General features: G+C 46.7%; 3 protein-coding genes across 8 annotated transcripts; 2 read left to right on the top strand and 1 right to left on the bottom strand.

Annotated features, from left to right (window-relative positions):
- Positions 1–1,546: 1,546 nt before the first annotated feature.
- Positions 1,547–4,838, top strand: LOC125540277. 4 transcript variants are annotated; one of them, XM_048703874.1, is made up of 3 exons: positions 1,547–2,751; positions 3,543–3,582; positions 4,157–4,838. In XM_048703874.1, exon 1 carries the CDS (start codon positions 1,569–1,571, stop codon positions 2,748–2,750), a length of 1,182 nt encoding a protein of 393 aa, XP_048559831.1. In that variant the 5' UTR covers positions 1,547–1,568; the 3' UTR covers position 2,751; positions 3,543–3,582; positions 4,157–4,838. The 4 variants fall into 4 exon arrangements, with proteins under 4 accessions (XP_048559831.1, XP_048559832.1, XP_048559829.1 ...); XM_048703875.1 differs by having other exon boundaries at positions 4,219–4,838; XM_048703872.1 differs by having other exon boundaries at positions 3,376–4,838.
- On the top strand, positions 4,330–7,624 carry LOC125540279 (transcription factor MYB106-like). Of its 2 annotated transcripts, XM_048703876.1 has the most exons (5): positions 4,709–4,816; positions 5,337–5,344; positions 5,772–5,970; positions 6,063–6,192; positions 6,597–7,624. In XM_048703876.1, exons 3-5 carry the CDS (start codon positions 5,838–5,840, stop codon positions 7,390–7,392), a joined length of 1,059 nt encoding a protein of 352 aa, XP_048559833.1. In that variant the 5' UTR covers positions 4,709–4,816; positions 5,337–5,344; positions 5,772–5,837; the 3' UTR covers positions 7,393–7,624. The 2 variants fall into 2 exon arrangements, with proteins under 2 accessions (XP_048559834.1, XP_048559833.1); XM_048703877.1 differs by lacking the exons at positions 4,709–4,816; positions 5,337–5,344 and adding an exon at positions 4,330–4,464 and having other exon boundaries at positions 5,778–5,970.
- Positions 7,625–9,763: 2,139 nt separating this feature from the next.
- Positions 9,764–12,743, bottom strand: LOC125540276. Of its 2 annotated transcripts, XM_048703871.1 has the most exons (3): positions 11,864–12,743; positions 11,423–11,793; positions 9,764–10,456 (listed from the first exon to the last, which is right to left on the bottom strand). In XM_048703871.1, exons 1-3 carry the CDS (start codon positions 12,738–12,740, stop codon positions 10,238–10,240), a joined length of 1,467 nt encoding a protein of 488 aa, XP_048559828.1. In that variant the 5' UTR covers positions 12,741–12,743; the 3' UTR covers positions 9,764–10,237. The 2 variants fall into 2 exon arrangements, with proteins under 2 accessions (XP_048559828.1, XP_048559827.1); XM_048703870.1 differs by having other exon boundaries at positions 11,423–12,743.
- Between the last annotated feature and the right edge of the window lie 4,151 nt (positions 12,744–16,894).

A 16,894-nucleotide genomic window follows, 5' to 3' on the forward strand; every position in this document is an offset into this window, starting at 1 on the left:
AAATTTGGAAAACAAGAACATTTTTTTAAATCCACAGACATTTTTGAATTTGTGAACAAAAACTAAACATGCGAACATTGTTTGAATTTGTAAGCAAATTTTGAAACATGATATTTTCGAATATGTGAAAAAAATTCGAAAACGAAAATATTTTTTGAATTAGTGAGAAAAATTTGTAAACAGGAATATTTTCAAAATTCCCAAACATTTTCCAATTTGTGAAAAAAATGATGTGAGCGAATTTTGGAAATGGGAACTTTTTTTTGGAATAAAATATTTTTTGTTCTGTGCACAAAATTTAAAAAGGTGAATTTTCGAAATTATTTGTAAACATGAACATTTTTCGAATTTGTGAAAAAACAATTAGAATCATGAACATTTGTTGAATTTTTAGAACTAATTCCGAAATGGAGAACAATTCTGAAAATACCAAATAAATTTCAAACACGAACAATTTTGGATACATGAATGAAAATTTGAAAACAAGAACATTTTTTGAATTTGTGAACAAGTTTTCAAAACAGGGATATTTTGTGAAATTGCTGTCATAATTTGAATTGTTTTGATAAAATTGAACAAAAAAATTCCGAACAAGTTTTGAAAACAAAAACATTTTTTGAACTTCCTGAATTTTTTAATGGGCCCGGCCAGGTGATCGCTCGACCATTTGTTATGATCAATTTTGGAAAACCCGGCCATTTTTAAGAATATTGAACGTTTTCTAAAAGCACGAACATTTTTTAAAAGTTTCCGAAGAATTTTCAAAACATGAACTAACAATAGAATTTAAAAATAAAAAAGATACAAAAAAGGAAAAGTAAAGTAAAAAGAAAGAAGAAAAGTAAACAAAAAAACAAAAAAAGAGAAGCAGGAAATCGGTTCACAGAACCTTCTAGAAGGTGCCCAAAACCAGAAAAACCGGCTGGGAAACTCTAGAAAGTTCCCAAAACTGAAAATTGCTGCCACACTTTAATGGGCCTGGCCAGGTGATCGCTTGATCGCCAGGTCTTTATCCGAAAGGTCGACACCTTGATGCGAAAAATCTTACTTGACGCACGTTGCGTCAAGTTGTCGGGCTTTCGCACAGAGGTTTGCAGCGAGGGATGACTTGGGCCGGCCCGCCCACCACTTCTGCCATCCTGGTTTTGGGAACCTTCCAGGGGTTCCTGAACCGGTTTTCTTCGGTTTTGAAAACTTTCTAGACGGTTTAATCATAGAAACATGTCGAACAACGAAGAAACCGAGCCTTCTAACCACAGCATAAACGAGTGCAAACGGGCAAAAAACGATACAGGTAACCAAACACGCCTTAATACTTCCTCCATTTCACAATGTAGTGCGTTTATGTTTCTCGAGATTTAAATTTGATCATAAATTTAACCAACAAGACCGACTACAGCGGAGGCAAAAATTATATCATTAAATTATTGCTTCCATCACAGTTAGTCTTGTTTATTAAATTTATAATTAAATTTAGATCTCGGAAAATACGGACACACTATATTGTGAAAGGGAGGGAGTATATGATACTCCTTCCCACTATTAGAAACAAACGCTTGAATTTCGTGATGTTTCTTTCTGTCATCCGGCCGTTGGATTTTTCGCCGCACATCCAAATCCCCGGCTCCGCCACCGTCACGCTCTCACCCGGCGGCGCCATGCTCCTCGCCAATCTCCTCCCGCCGGCGCGCTGCCCACTGGCCTCCCCTCTCCGCTGCCAGGCCCCGACCCACCACCACCAGCCCGCCGTCTCCCGCGGCCTCCTCCTCCGCGGCGCCGGCTCCCCCGTCGTCAAGCGCCTGCCCGCCGGCGACTGGCTCCTCTGGTACCACTCCGGGGCGCGCGTCTCCCTCGCCACCTCCCCCGACGGCCTGCGCTGGAGCCCACCCGTCGCGCCCGACCCGCTGCTGCCCTCCACCGACTGGTGGGTCTTCGACACCGCCGCCGTCCGCCCCGGCGACGTGCTCATCATCTCCGGCCCCGACGCGCCGTCGTCCCGCCGCCTCCCGCCCTCCTCCTCCGCCGTATACTGGCTCTACTACACCGGCTCCAACGACGCGCGCCTCGCGTCGTCCCCGTTCCCCGCCGCGGACGTCGCCGCGCTGCCCGGCCTCGCCATCAGCCAGGACGGCCGCCACTGGGCGCGCATCGAGGGGGGCCACCACACCGGCGCGCTCCTCGGGGTCGGGGAGGACCACCCTCAGGGCTGGGAGAAGCGCTGCGCGGCGGCCCCCAAGGTGGTGATGCACGCCGACGGGGACCTCCGGATGTACTACCACTCGTTCGACGAAATGTCGCAGAGGCACGCGATTGGGGTGGCCAGGTCCAGGGACGGCATCCGGTGGGAGAGGGTGGGGAAGGCGCTCGAGGGAGGCGGGCCTGGATCGTTCGACGAAGGCGGGGTGCGGCAGGGGCATGTCGTCCGTGACCGCGCCGCCGGTCGGTACATGATGGCGTACGAGGGTTTGGATGGCAGTGGTGGGGTGAGCATTGGGTTGGCCGTGTCGGAGGACGGGCTGAGAGGGTGGAGGCGGTGCAGTGAATCACCAGCGCTGCGCCCGTCGGAGGATGATGATGAGTGGGACGTCGCTGGGGTTGGCGCCCCGTGCCTGGTGCAAATGGATGGGCCGTATGATTGGAGACTCTATTACATGGGTGTAGGGACGGATGGTGAGGCTGCTATTGGGATGGCATATTCAGAGGGTCAGGGTCTTCCGAGGTTCAACAGGTGTGATGCTCTTCTCATGTAAGGTGAGCTGTGTTGTCTATGTTTCAGGGAATGTATGTTGATGCGGAACTTCTGCATGGCTCATTTGACAATGCTGATCAAGTGATCATGATAAAATTTGATGTTGGTTTTACTTAGCGTCTTGATTCAACCTGCTTCGGTGCTTTGTAACACCAATGTATTTACACTACTCTCAATTTCCTAACATTGCTATCCCCCACATCCATGATCCGTCAGAGCATGTCAGACAAGCAATGGTGTTTGGCAAAATAGTAATGGTATGCTTGGGTCTGAACTGTTACCGAGACCGGATGGAACCTGTCTGGGCACTGATTGTATATTCTGCCTAATAAAGTTCTACTGTCAGTTGTTTGAAAAGGTTTTACCACCATATTTGCTAGAGAGCATCTTCATAATCACAGGTGGATCTAGAATTATAGTATGCATGTAGCAGCGTGAAAGTGTGGAGTCTGTTCCTGTCATTTACCATTTGTTGTGCTCTTGTTTATCTTCTTCTACTTAGTTTTTGCTAATTCTTTTACACTGAATGCATAGCTGGTGGCTTTTATGTTGTCCGGAACCTTCCAGCTTACAATAAAATCAACTTGTGCATATCATGCTAACGCTGTATCATGCACAAGTGGCAGGGGTTAAAGTACGCACAAATTTCCACGAGTTCTTGTCTGTTGTTGCTACTACCATCTAATACTGGTTGTTGGTTCAGTATGACGCACACAAGTTGGTATTGGTCCATCGGCTTCTCTAGTCTAGATTACAATAGTCATAACAGCTGCCCTATTTACTAACATGGCAGGACACCAGCGTCAGTTCTCACTAATCAATTCTTCCTCCAGGTATGCATATCCCTTTTTCACAACTTACATATAAAGAGGTTATGGACAATGATATTCTGCAAATTAGATGTCTGTGCTGAAAAAGTGACTGTTTTATAAGGGCCTTTATGCAGTCATATCAAGGTTATGCATAATATCATGGCAGTCTGTCCGAGAGTAGATATTTAAGTGCTTTATTTGCCATCAGTACTTCTATCCTGCAGTGCATGTCTTTATAATAGATGTATTTGAGAAGAGATATTTGCATTGGAATCACATGTACTTTTCCAAACCCATAGGATTACCATATTTTGAAAAAAATCACTTTATCTGTATGGTTGCAAATTTACTAGTTGTAGTTATTGTTGGTATGTCATCCTGTGCTGGAAATTTCAACAGTCTAGGACCCTCTAAATTTAATGAAAATAATTTCCACCTATGCCTGCAATCTTTAACCTGATTGCAAATTAATGCCACCTATCAAATCGCCATAGCTTCAAAGAAGTAGACTAGCAGTGTCTGATTTCATAATTTGTGTTATTTAGCAATTTCATCGTGATAGCAGTTGTTAATTGGCCTTTATTTGAAATTGCAGTTAAATCTCTAGCTATATGCCACTCAAACATTTGTGAACTTATTCATTGTTCCATCGACAAGTTTGGTTCAGGCCAACATGTTAGACAGCGGTAAACAACAGCTTCCCAGCAGATCATCCAAGATTTCCTTTGCAGGAGGCAACCAAGGTGATAAACAAGATGGTACAATCTTCCACTGGCACAAGGGGTTGATCTAGTCTGAAAAGCCATGTGCAGATGGAAGAACCTGTACCACAATCTTGAATAATGTAATGTTACATAGTTATTTCAATGGGGTCATGGATGTCCTTACTTCCTTCGCAATGAGGTAAGTGTTTCATCCCTGACCTGTCTCCAGTTAGTTTGTTCACATGTTCTCTATTCTAACACAGTGCAAATGTGCTGTTATAAACACAAATTATGTCTTTAAGATGTCATAATGCTTATTTTTCTTAGGCTGAATAATGATTCTTGTCATGAAATAGTTTTGGCATCCTTCTTTCCCCTCTCTTTGCTGTACTTCAGTTGAAGTATCCCCATATCTTACTCATACACTGGGCATGTATTTTTAGGTTGAGACTACATGTTATCCTGTCTACTTCTCCACAGTGGACAGTGCAGCTCTTATATCCATGTGTTACATGTGTGCAGTATTACGTTTATTGAACATTTTGTGTTCTTCCCATTTCCCCCACTATTCAGTAAGTGTTTCCTTACACAGAACTGCAAGTAAAGTTACTCATGTAGTTTGATGTTGACTATTCACTGCCGTAGTGGTCCCATATCATACCAATACATGTTTATCCAGGTGTCGTCTTTGTACTTTTTCATCTGCAATGCTTCCAGTATCTTCCTACATCTCACAAAAAACATTGATTTTTTTTAGTTCATATAAGCTGTTCACACTTCAGTTTCAGTTTTTTTTTGCATGAAATAAGTTCAATTATCTGCGCTTCCAGTTTAGAATTAAACAAAAATGGAATCCATGATCAGTAAGGCATTGGTGACATTACTGAAAGCACCTTCTAATCCATGAATTACTTCACCAGTATAAATGGCATTTGCTAGAGAAACTTGCACTTCATCTACAGCTGTATTGTACACCAAACAGTTCACTCTGAGAGAGATTATAATTAAATCCTTAATTCCAAGCATTGGTAGACATTGCATGTTAATAAGCCTATGTTTTGTACTGGACTGCCAGAATGGCTGTACCAAATGGATTGCTCCTCTAAGAGGACTCATCCCAAAATGAAGCAACATACGTAACGAACATTGACCCTCAATAACTTTCAGGCAAAAAGAAAATTACCTTACGGTCTCACCAACCTGGACTTGGTGTCACAGTGGAGGGGTCCGGTCACCGCTTGGAGTTATAGCAGCTTTTATTTCGAGGGCCATAGCCGTGGACCTGAATGCTAAACTCATACTCAACTGAAAGTCACTTGCTTGTTACTCTTACATTCAGTCGATCGGTGAGGAGCTGTACGTCTTCTTGCACCCAGTAACCTGCACCAAAACCAAACCGTCAAAAGGGCATTTATGTCATCATGATAAGGCGTGGAAAGTTCAGTTTTCATACCTTCATATCGTGCTAATGACGTATAGCTCTAACCTGCCTTCTCCTGCTGCTCTATTTAGCTCCTCTGCACTCAGCTGTCAGCTCTTGGCTTCCTAAAGGTAGCATAGTACTCTACTCCAATGGGGAGATCACCATGCTGTGACAAGGTTGGCCTAAAGAAAGGTCCATGGACATCGGAGGAGGATGAGAAGCTTCTTGCCCACATCGAGGAGCATGGTCATGGGAGCTGGCGTGCATTGCCTTCCAAGGCCGGTGAGTCTACAAAAGCTTGATTTTCATCCGGTTGCTGAGGAACAGAGGCGTCTTTCTACGGAGTTGATGAGGGTTCGACCAACATCTTGCAGGTTTGCAGAGGTGCGGCAAGAGTTGCAGACTGAGATGGACCAACTACCTGCGGCCGGACATCAAGAGGGGCAAGTTCAGCTTGCAGGAAGAACAGACCATCATCCAGCTTCATGCTCTTCTTGGCAACAGGTGTGTAGTGTTTTTTATGTAGGTTTTTTACTCAGGTTATCACAGCACAGTTACCAACTTAAGCTCCCTTTCAGAGTAGTACAGATCCTTCTGTTGCCGCGTCATCAATGTCTTACCTGCATTCTTTTTCGGGTCTAAGATCAAGTGCAGAGTCTCTGACCTTGTCAGACTGCTGTATGAATATTCTTTTTCAGAGTCTCTCGACGGGTGTTTCGGATAATTTGTAGTGTTGAATGCACCAAATATCAGCGTTTTCATTCTGTGTATTCAGAATCCTCCTGATTTTTTGCACTTCCAGAATAAAGAATTTTGGCTGGCATTCTGTGTATTCTGTTCAGCAATGATAATGCATGAATACATATATGATCATCTCTTATTAAGTGTTGCTTCCTGGGACTGTGCAGGTGGTCTGCCATCGCGACGCACCTGTCGAGGCGCACCGACAACGAGATCAAGAACTACTGGAACACCCACCTCAAGAAGAGGCTAGCCAAGATGGGAATCGACCCCGTCACCCACAAGGCCACCAACGGAGCTCCTGCAGGCACCGCAGCCGACGTCAGATCAGCCAAGGCCGCAGCCAGTCTCAACCACATGGCCCAATGGGAGAGCGCCCGGCTCGAGGCCGAGGGGCGGCTGGCTCGAGAATCTATGATGCGCACAGCAGCCTCCACACCAACCTCAATCCCTCTGCATCCAATAAACTTGCCAGAGCCTACCACTCCCCCGTGCCTCGGCATGTTGCAGCCATGGCAGGGCGCGAAGCTAGACCTGGAGTCACCCACCTCCACACTGACGTTCATTGGTAATAATAACAGTGTCAGCCTAGGGGCGTCTGAAAGCAACTCCGCGATGTGGAAGTTGAGAAGCGATGATCTGGAGTGCGAAGAGAACAGCGTGCGCAAGTTCCTCCGCGAGCAGCAGATGCAAGGACTGGAAGGCGCGGAGAGGGGAGAGCACATCATTGGCTGCGAGGAGCCGTGGTTCCAAGGGACGGTAGGCGTCGGAGCTGGCTTCACAGACATGCTGCACGATACATTGGATTGCTGGGGCGAGTCCAGCAATGGCCAAGCCGAGCTCAGCGGGCAGGTCTCCGGGGACGGAGAGAGCGGCAGCAGCAGCTACTGGAGCGGCATCCTCGGCATGGTGGTCACCTCGGAGCTGCCACCATCCCACCCCCACCCACCAGCATTTCTCTAGGACGACGGCCGTCTCTACATTCTTCTTCTTTCCGGCCAGGGCTTGCGCCGAAATCGACCGAATCCTCCGAAATCGGAAGAAAATAGCAAGAGGAAGAGCACGGCACTGCGATTCTACAACTACTACTGGCAATAGGTCGCTGTTTTTGGCTCATCCTCATGTGTAATTAGCCACTACGTACTAATGTATTGTGACCCTGAGGATGCAGTAAATAAATGCATATTGCTTTCTAGTGTTGACTCATCAGTGTAGAATTAGAAATAACCAAGACGAGTGCATGTTAGGTGAGTCATGCAGGACCGACGACACCATAGTTAATGGCGCACGGACTTTACAGTTGGTTGGTTGAATGCTCGAGCTGCCGTGCTTCCCTTGCCTTCATCCAGATCAAAAACCAGAATGATTGACCGGTACTGCTCATGCTCAGATCGAAGCTTCGGTCCCCAGAAACCCCTGGCTGCCTGCTGTGGACCTTTGTTTTGGCATAAATGAGGGAATTTTCACAGTAATTCAACTCTGAGATCTAGGACTGTTCGGTGAAGGTAAACAAACGCCTTTACTCCATTTGGATACAAATGTGCTGGAAATGAAGCAATTCGCACTGAAGCCATCAATACAAGATAATAGGGGTAATTTACAGCTCCAGTAACAGACCATTAGCTAAAACCTGTAATAGTTTTTGGAACTGCACCCGCTTCAGTTTTTACACATACTCCACATGCTACTGGTACAAACCATATTTGCCCCCAAAATTTACAGGTGTGCTTGCTCTTGCTCGGTTATATGCGGTATCTATTATATACAGTTAATTTCTTTTTGAACTTTCTAGCATCCCAGTGATCCTGCCTGCAACTCATTCTCTGTTCTGAATTTCCTGTGGCATGAGTTGCACTTGATGTTACAAATAGAAATAGATCCGGTTTTGGAGTTGCTATGTACTCCTTCATACATTGGATGAACTTCATGTTACTGCCGTCGGTTACTTCCCAACATCAAGTTCAGTCCTGCCCTTTTCTGTACATTGGAGATTTCACAGTTTATGAAGAAAGTAACTGGGAACCAAGAACATCCATTATATATAGCCTGGTAACTCAGACGACTGCATACCATCTTATACCATCCATCCCTACACCACTCTAGTGTTTCCGGTCCACGTTTCCGTCTGCTTGTAACCCCCATCCGTTTCGTTTTACTTCGCATATTCTCAAGTTTGACAAAGCTTACAGAAAAAAGATGTCAATGTTCACAAAACCACATCAATGTATCATTAGGTAATTAGGTCCATCATGGGATAGAATTGTTTTTTCATACTGTATTTATCTGGTATAGTAGATGTTGATATTTTTCAACATTACAAATTTGGTCACCATACTGTAAAGACAAAACGAACATGCGAAGTAAAAAGATCAGAGTACTAATTCCTTCCTCTGCGCCTGAAAATATAGCTGACAGCTTTTGCATCATCAGTTATAACACTGCACTGTCGACCAGTCATGAAGCAACAGTTTCACAGGACGGCAAGAGCAAAGAGGGGAAACCGGTGAAAGCTCCGCAATCCCGGCTGCCAATCTTGCCCATTTACCTTACCTGACTCTTTAACCAGTGATTGACCGGTACTGCTCGGATCAAAGCTTCGGTCCCCAGAGACCTGGCTGCTGTGGACCTTTGTCTTGGAATAACTGAGGGAATTTTCACAGTAATTCAACACCGAGATCTAGGACTGTTCAGTAAAGGTACTGATCTATACTTTATAAAACCTAATAGATGAACATGCGTCAGCTCAATGCAGCCTAGCTTTCGAAAGGAAAAGGCTAGAGATGAATATGACTCCAGCCTTTTCGGATGAACAGTGCTATTCATGCTGTTTGCAGCTAGTGCGCACCGGAGTAGTATAAATGTCACTAAAACATTAAGGAAGCATATGCTGTAATCAAATATACCAGCTGTATAAAATCAAACTGAAATAGCCAGGCTAGAAAAATAATCATAGAAGTCGGTCGGCATCACGCCCTCTTCGGTTCTTACACATGTTTTGGTCTCATCTTGTACCTGTGCCATGTCCCACACTTCCACATACTGATACAAACCGCGTTTGCCCCCAAGAATTTACAGGTCTGCTTGCTCGCTCTACTATATGCTGTGATGGCAGACCCAGAGCGCTGGTAACACGAGGCTGAGAATGATCCCGCCTGCAAATCATTCTCAGTTCTGAATTTCCTGTGGCATGAGTTGTACTTTTGTCACAAATAAAAATGAATCCCGCTTTGGAGTTTCTATGTACTCTTTTTCACAGTGTTATATTTATCTGGTAATTCTTTTCGTAGTGTTCAGAATACCAAATCAACATCATTAGATCCATCATGGAACGGTATTCTTTTTCATAGTGTTAATATTTATCTGGTATAGCAGATGTTGAAAATCTTCAATATAAATTTGGTCAAACTGTACAGACAAAACTAACATGCGAAGTACTCTCTCCCTCCCACAATATAAGATGTTTTTGCAAACTGGAGCTCAATGCTTTTGTGTCATCTCGCAACAGTTGCACAGGACGACAAGAGCAAACAGGGGACAATGGTGAAAGCTCGAAGTCCCAGCTCAGCTGCCACTCTTGCTCATTTACCTACCTGACTAATAACCAGTGAGTGACCAACACGCAGCAAAAACCAAAAGACCAGCGCAACACATCAGGCAAATGAACTTACAAAAGGATATGAGACTAGGTATCACATCCAACAAGGCAAGCAGCCCTTCCAGCTGAAGAACTTGTTGCCCTTGGCCACAATCATCCTCCTCGACACCCTGGTACCGGCAGGCCCCTCGCCTCCTTGCACGCCCTCTCAAGCTACGCCACCCGCCCCTGCACCCTCCGGAGGTTCAGCCCCTGCACCAGCCCCAGCGCCTCCTCCTCGCCCACCACACCCCGCCTCTGCTTCGTCATTGGGGCTTGGAGCTTCGGCAGCCACTGAGAGGACGGACCCTTCCATGCCTCCAGCGTCGACTTCTTGTGGTTCAGGCACCTGCACAGCTCCCCCCTCTCCTCGGACGTCAGCGTGGGGTGTGGCTGCATTGCACAAGGTCATACCATTACATTGACACAAGCTAGTGCTAATTTCCACTTGTCTGACAGTTTCACTTAAAGATGCACACTACCAAGGCTGAAATCACTCTATTTTATGGCGTACAACTATTAGTCTTTAGATTTGAATGGTTGTATATTGACTAAGAAACAGTAGTAAATGAAGTGATCAAGGTTTAATGAAATTGCAGGTAAGCTATGAATAGAGAACCCGGTATCAAAATCCAGCAATTCTATACTCCCAAAATAAAACCAAGTTTTGTAAACATTTTTTCTTAATGGTACTAGAGCAGTTAAGCTCAATCATGAAGCAAACAAGGGCAATTGTGTAGTACCCTTCAATTTGTGTGTTTCCATGCTTCAAAGGAAGGGTGTGCATGAGAAAGAAATTAAAGGAGGAAGCACATACAAAAAGGAGAGGACGATGATTAAAGGAGAGAAAAAAAATTAACATTTGCACATAGAAAGCATCAATGGCAATCTGGTAGAAGGTTCCCAGGTTCAATTGCAACAGTAGGCTAAACAAAGGCAATATCTTGGTTGTAAAATTATCAGAGTTCAATACCAAAGAGGATAGATTCGAAAGACTAATGGCAGCACGAATCACAAAAGTGCACTGCCAACAGGGGAAGGTGTAAAAAGGTTTACATCTGCGTGCAGGCAAACAAAGTTGGGTTTTTGATAGAAAGTACTGATGTACGGGTGAATTTGTTTTTTGTGTGGAATCTTAGTAACTTACTATAGATAAAATAAAGTGCCCCAACATGCGGAGCTACAACTCAAGATATATGTGTGAATTGAAAACAATTGGCATTTCTAAGGAAAGGAGGTATTACTTTGCATGACAAATATTTTGTTTAGGGGAGATAAATATTGTGACCATTTGAACTGTAAGCTTTGTGATAGTAATATGAAGGGAAGGAGGTTTCTGGCATTCAACAGAAAGCTTACCACTTGACACTGTCGGTGACGATAATAACGACGGTGGAAAGTTGCAATATACATGAGACGGCTTGGGCAATGAAGCAGAACCACACACCCTCTCAAACTGGAATGTGTCGACGCCGCGCGTGTAACAACCTCGCCTGATTGACGAGCTTCCCACATGATATAGGAGCAAGTGCCTCCCCACTGCACCCGTGAGCAAGGACCCAGAAGGCAGCAAGATTGTTTCATTCTCCATCTGCCACTGCCACTGGGTGGAAATCCCACCATTGTTTCGCCAAACCGTAAAACTACGGCGAGCTGTGTTGGGTGTAGGCACAAACATCCGAATCGTGCCTTGGCCTGCCTCCGCAATGGCCACATCATCGCTCGGAGCTCTGGCACAGGGTGGGTGGTCAGCCATGGAGAACTCCATCCTCTGAATGTCAAGCACCAGCAATTTTTCACCTGAAATCCAGTAGAAGCAGCCATGGGCGTAATGGCGTGACCTGAAGCAAGCCATCCATGTGAAATCCGGTAGAGGTAACGACTCGCTCCGAGTCAGGGCTCGCCATTGCCCTGTGCGGGAAGAGAAGACAAGGGCCATCTGCTTAGCTTGGAGCAGCACCACCCAGATCACCCTGAATGACGTCTCCTCCGTAGCCGTAGCAGCTTCCTCCTCGTCGACGCCGGGAGGGACGAGGAAGGTCTCGGCGAAGCTCTGCCCATATATCATGAGGTGGTCCGCAACCGAAGCGGCCATGTCATCGGGGATTGGGGGGAGCAGGAGATACTGCCGGTGCAGGGGGTCGCACACCACCATCTCATTGAAGAGGGGTCCGAGCCCATCACCGGAGTCGTGGCGGCGGGGTCTGTCGAGGAGGACGCGGCCGTCGCGGACTTCCCGCACGGTCCAGTCCCGGGCGGGGGCGGGGATGAAGGCGAAGGGGGGGCCGGGGGCGGGGAGGAAGGCGAAGGAGAAGTCGGCGGCGAGCGCGACGGCGCCGGCCGCCGGCGCGGAGGGGTGAGGCCGAACGGCGGGGTGGAAGCGGCGAACAACTGGGTCGAGGAAGCCGAGGAGGGGCGGGGGGTGGATCTTGCGGAAGCGCCGGAGGAAGGAGCGGTCGGTGATGAGGCGGCGGAAGGAGACGCAGGCGGCGGAGGCGCGGATGAGGTCTTCTGGGGTGGGGAGGCGGAGGAGGATGTCCACTAGTAGCTCGTCGGGGATCGCCAGCGAGGCCATCTTCCGGCCGCCGTCCGGCGGCGGCGGCGGCGTGTGTGTGGGTCTGTGGGAGTTCGCACGATGCAGCGTGTGCTGTTGGGGAAGTAAGCCCACGGTACACATGGGCTGCAGAATACGGGCCGAGAACTCAAGTGAATAAGTTAAGTTTAGTACTCGTAAAAAAAAGAGTTAAGTTTAGTTGTCTAAAAAAAAGTGTCCCGGTCGATTCTTTCAATCTTTCCTAGGGTTTACCTCCTCTCAACGGCGACGGCCGTCGTTGAGTGTTTGCTTCCTTCCTGTTGTGCCTCGCCGTGGAATCCACTCGGGTTGACCAAGGGACGGTCCTTGCACTGTTCCCCAGCCTTGGTGGTCCGCCGGAGGGGTCGTTGGGTTAGGGTCCTCTCACAGCCCGAAGTTTCTTCTCGGGCTAGGGTTTCAAGGATGGCAGTGGATGAATCGATCTCAACGGGGGTGCCCCGCAAGGTTGATCCAGGGAAGCAAATTTCAGATGGGGTTGGAACCTCTGCGACGGATGGTATTAACAGCAAGCACACAACTGTTGTTGGGAGTGTTTCTTTAGTTGCAATTCTGCTTGTATTCAGCGGAGACACAGAGGAAGGCATGCTTGCGCTTCCATCACCTGATGTACCACATCCCAAGAGATCAAGGACCAGTTTAGTTAGAAAGGAAGGCAATGTTATAGTGGCAAAAACACATCTGGCGGGCTCCCTAGAGGGGCGCCGCCAAGCCCATTGAGTGCACTCTATTGGAACTGCCGCGGCAGTTCGAGAAATTCGTGAGTTCGCGAATAAATTTGTGAAGGAAATATGCCCTAGAGGCAATAATAAAGTTATTATTTATTTCCTTATATCATGATAAATGTTTATTATTCATGCTAGAATTGTATTAACCGGAAACATAATACATGTGTGAATACATAGACAAACAGAGTGTCACTAGTATGCCTCTACTTGACTAGCTCGTTAATCAAAGATGGTTATGTTTCCTAACCATGAACAAAGTGTTGTTATTTGATTAACGAGGTCACATCATTAGTTGAATGATCTGATTGACATGACCCATTCCATTAGCTTAGCACCCGATCGTTTAGTATGTTGCTATTGCTTTCTTCATGACTTATACATGTTCCTATGACTATGAGATTATGCAACTCCCGTTTGCCGGAGGAACACTTTGGGTGCTACCAAACGTCACAACGTAAATGGGTGATTATAAAGGAGCATTACAGGTGTCTCCAAAGGTACATGTTGGGTTGGCGTATTTCGAGATTAGGATTTATCACTCCGATTGTCGGAGAGGTATCTCTGGGCCCTCTCGGTAATGCACATCACATAAGCCTTGCAAGCATTACAACTAATGAGTTAGTTGCGAGATGATGTATTACAGAACGAGTAAAGAGACTTGCCGGTAACGAGATTGAACTAGGTATTGGATACCGACGATCGAATCTCGGGCAAGTAACATACCGATGACAAAGGGAACAACGTATGTTGTTATGCGGTCTGACCGATAAAGATCTTCGTTGAATATGTAGGAGCCAATATGGGCATCCAGGTCCCGCTATTGGTTATTGACTGGAGATGTGTCTCAGTCATGTCTACATTATTCTCGAACCGTAGGGTCCGCACGCTTAACGTTACGATGACAGTTATTATGAGTTTATGCATTTTGATGTACCGAAGTTAGTTCGGAGTCCCGGATGTGATCACGGACATGACGAGGAGTCTCGAAATGGTCGAGACATAAAGATTGATATATTGGAAGCCTATATTTGGACACCGGAAGTGTTCCGGGTGAAATCGGGATTTTACCGGAGTACCGGGAGGTTACTGGAACCCCCCGGGAGCCATATGGGCCTTAATGGGCTTTAGTGGAAAGGAGAAAGGGGCAGCCCAAGGTGGCCGCGCGCCTCCCCCCTCCCCTAGTCCTATTAGGACTAGGAGAGATGGTCGGCCCCCCTCTCTCTCTTTCCCCCTCGGGGAATCTAGGATTGGGGGGGGGGAGTCCTACTCCCGGTAGGAGTAGGACTCCTCCTACGCCCTCCTCCTGGCCGGCGGCCCCCTTCCCCTTGGCTCCTTTATATACGGAGGCAGGGGGCACCCTAGAACACACAAGTTGATCTTCATGATCGTTCCTTAGCCGTGTGCGGTGCCCCCTCCACCATATTCCACCTCGGTCATATTGTTGCAGTGCTTAGGCGAAGCCCTGCGACGGTAGAACATCAAGATCGTCACCACGCCGTCGTGCTGATGTAACTCCTCCCCGACGCTTTGCTGGATCGGAGTCCGGGGATCGTCATCGAGCTGAACGTGTGCCAAGAACTCGGAGGTGCCGGAGTAACGGTGCTTGGATCGGTCGGATCGGGAAGACGTACGACTACTTCCTCTATGTTGCGTCAATGCTTCCGCTTCGGTCTACGAGGGTACGTAGACAACACTCTCCCCTCTCGTTGCTATGCATCACCATGATCTTGCGTGTGCGTAGGAAATTTTTTGAAATTACTACGTTCCCCAATAATTTGCCCCTACCCTTTTATGCATCGTTGAAACTCAGATAAAAGGCTCAAGGGTAGATGCATTAGCAAGTACTTTTGGTTATGATAATGGTTTTGCAATTGATATTAGAGGCGGAAGTGGTGACATTGGTGTATTCTAGAATAATGAAACAAAAGTTGATTTTCTTGGTTACTTGGAATATCATATCGATTGCTCAGTATTGGAAGAGGGTTAGGACCCGTGGAGGTGCACTGTTGTATATAGAGAGGCCCAGACCGATCTCAGACATCAAACTTGGGACACCCAGAAGAACATCAGTACCACTAGCAACCTTCCGTGTGGATGTGTTTAGGGGGGTGATATCTGGTACTCCCACCCCTACGATGCTCCCGGTGCTCCAAAACTCAGTAGCACATTTTTGTATCTCGAGCAATGTTTCAAATTTTGATTTAATTTTTTTTGACAACATACTTTGATGTTGTGTCAATGTGCTGGATTTTTTTCAGAATTTTTCGAACATTTAAAAATGTGCTGCCGGGTTTGGAGCACCGGGAGCACCCTAGGGGTGGGAGTACCGGATATTTACCCGTGTTTAGGGGATTTCAATGAGGTTCTGCGCCCCGAAGAGCAGGAGGGCGTAGGAGAGAGGAGTAACGCTTAGCCTCAGGCTTTCTGTGACGCCATCGATGTTTGTATGTTACTTGACGTCGGATATATTGGCAGGGTTTGGACCTTCGAGAAGAAAGTAACAGGGGGAACGTATAACAGGGTGCATCTTGATCGAGCCCTCGCAAATGCAGATTGGCGAGCAAGATTTCCCCTAGTGGACCTAACCCATTTGACAGCGGCCACATCAGATCATTGTCCAATACTATTGAGTCTGAACAGAGAACACCCGAGATGCCAGAACCCTGGAAATTTTCGGTACGAAGTGATGTGGGAAGGCCATGAGACATGGCGAGACAACATCACTACACCGTGGACAGGGGGAGAACTATGCAGCAGGGCGAACCAGCTCGGAACAAAACTGCAGGCGATCTCACATGATCTTGGAAGGTGGTACACAAACACCTTTGGAAATGTCCGAAAAGAATTAAAAAAGATTGAACAAAGAATTGGAGAAGCTAAGGTCTGATCCGAGCCGGATAGCACCATCACATGTTGAACTAAAGATTAATGAAAAGCTTGTGGAGAGGTATCATCGAGAGGAGCTACTATGGAGGTAGAGGTCCAGGATTGATTGGCTAACCTCGAGGGACAAGAATACTAAATTCTTCCACCTGAGAGCTGGCATCCGCCGAAAGAAAATTTTGATGAAGGCATTACAAAATTTCCTAGGGGTAATGACTAATGATCCCGAGCAGTTGAAGGGACTAGTACACGATTCTTATAAAACTCTATACACTAGCGAGGGGGTCAGCAATATGGAGGCAGTCCTTGAAATAGTACCAACCAAGGTCTCCGCCGAGATGAACGAGGTGTCAGTGGCTCCTTACACAGCCGAGGAGGTAAAGAGTGCACTTTTTCAAATGTTTCCTACCAAGTCTCCCGGTTTGGATGGCTTTCCGGCTCACTTCTACCAGCGCCATTGGGATCTTTGTGGCCCCGAGGTGACTAAGGCAGTACTAAGGATTGTCAGATGAGAGGACAGTGTAGAGTGCATTAACGACACGGTTTTGGTGATGATCCCTAATAAGGTAATGAACTCGTCTTTATTGTCCCAATTTAGACCCATAAGTTTATGTAATGTGCTATACAAGA

The sequence above is a fragment of the Triticum urartu genome, chromosome 2 (genome assembly GCF_003073215.2).
Source record: "Triticum urartu cultivar G1812 chromosome 2, Tu2.1, whole genome shotgun sequence".
NCBI lineage: Eukaryota > Viridiplantae > Streptophyta > Magnoliopsida > Poales > Poaceae > Triticum > Triticum urartu.

Bases quoted from the DNA above. Each gene is read 5' to 3' on its own strand.
- LOC125540277 (XM_048703872.1), top strand. From the start codon at position 1,569: ATGTTTCTTTCTGTCATCCGGCCGTTGGATTTTTCGCCGCACATCCAA.
- LOC125540279 (XM_048703877.1), top strand. From the start codon at position 5,838: ATGGGGAGATCACCATGCTGTGACAAGGTTGGCCTAAAGAAAGGTCCA. The intron at 5,971-6,062 runs GTGAGTCTACAA...AACATCTTGCAG, and splicing joins TGCATTGCCTTCCAAGGCCG to GTTTGCAGAGGTGCGGCAAG. The intron at 6,193-6,596 runs GTGTGTAGTGTT...GGGACTGTGCAG, and splicing joins CATGCTCTTCTTGGCAACAG to GTGGTCTGCCATCGCGACGC.
- LOC125540276 (XM_048703870.1), bottom strand. From the start codon at position 12,740: ATGTGTACCGTGGGCTTACTTCCCCAACAGCACACGCTGCATCGTGCG. The intron at 10,457-11,422 runs GTAAGCTTTCTG...TGTGCAATGCAG, and splicing joins GTCACCGACAGTGTCAAGTG to CCACACCCCACGCTGACGTC.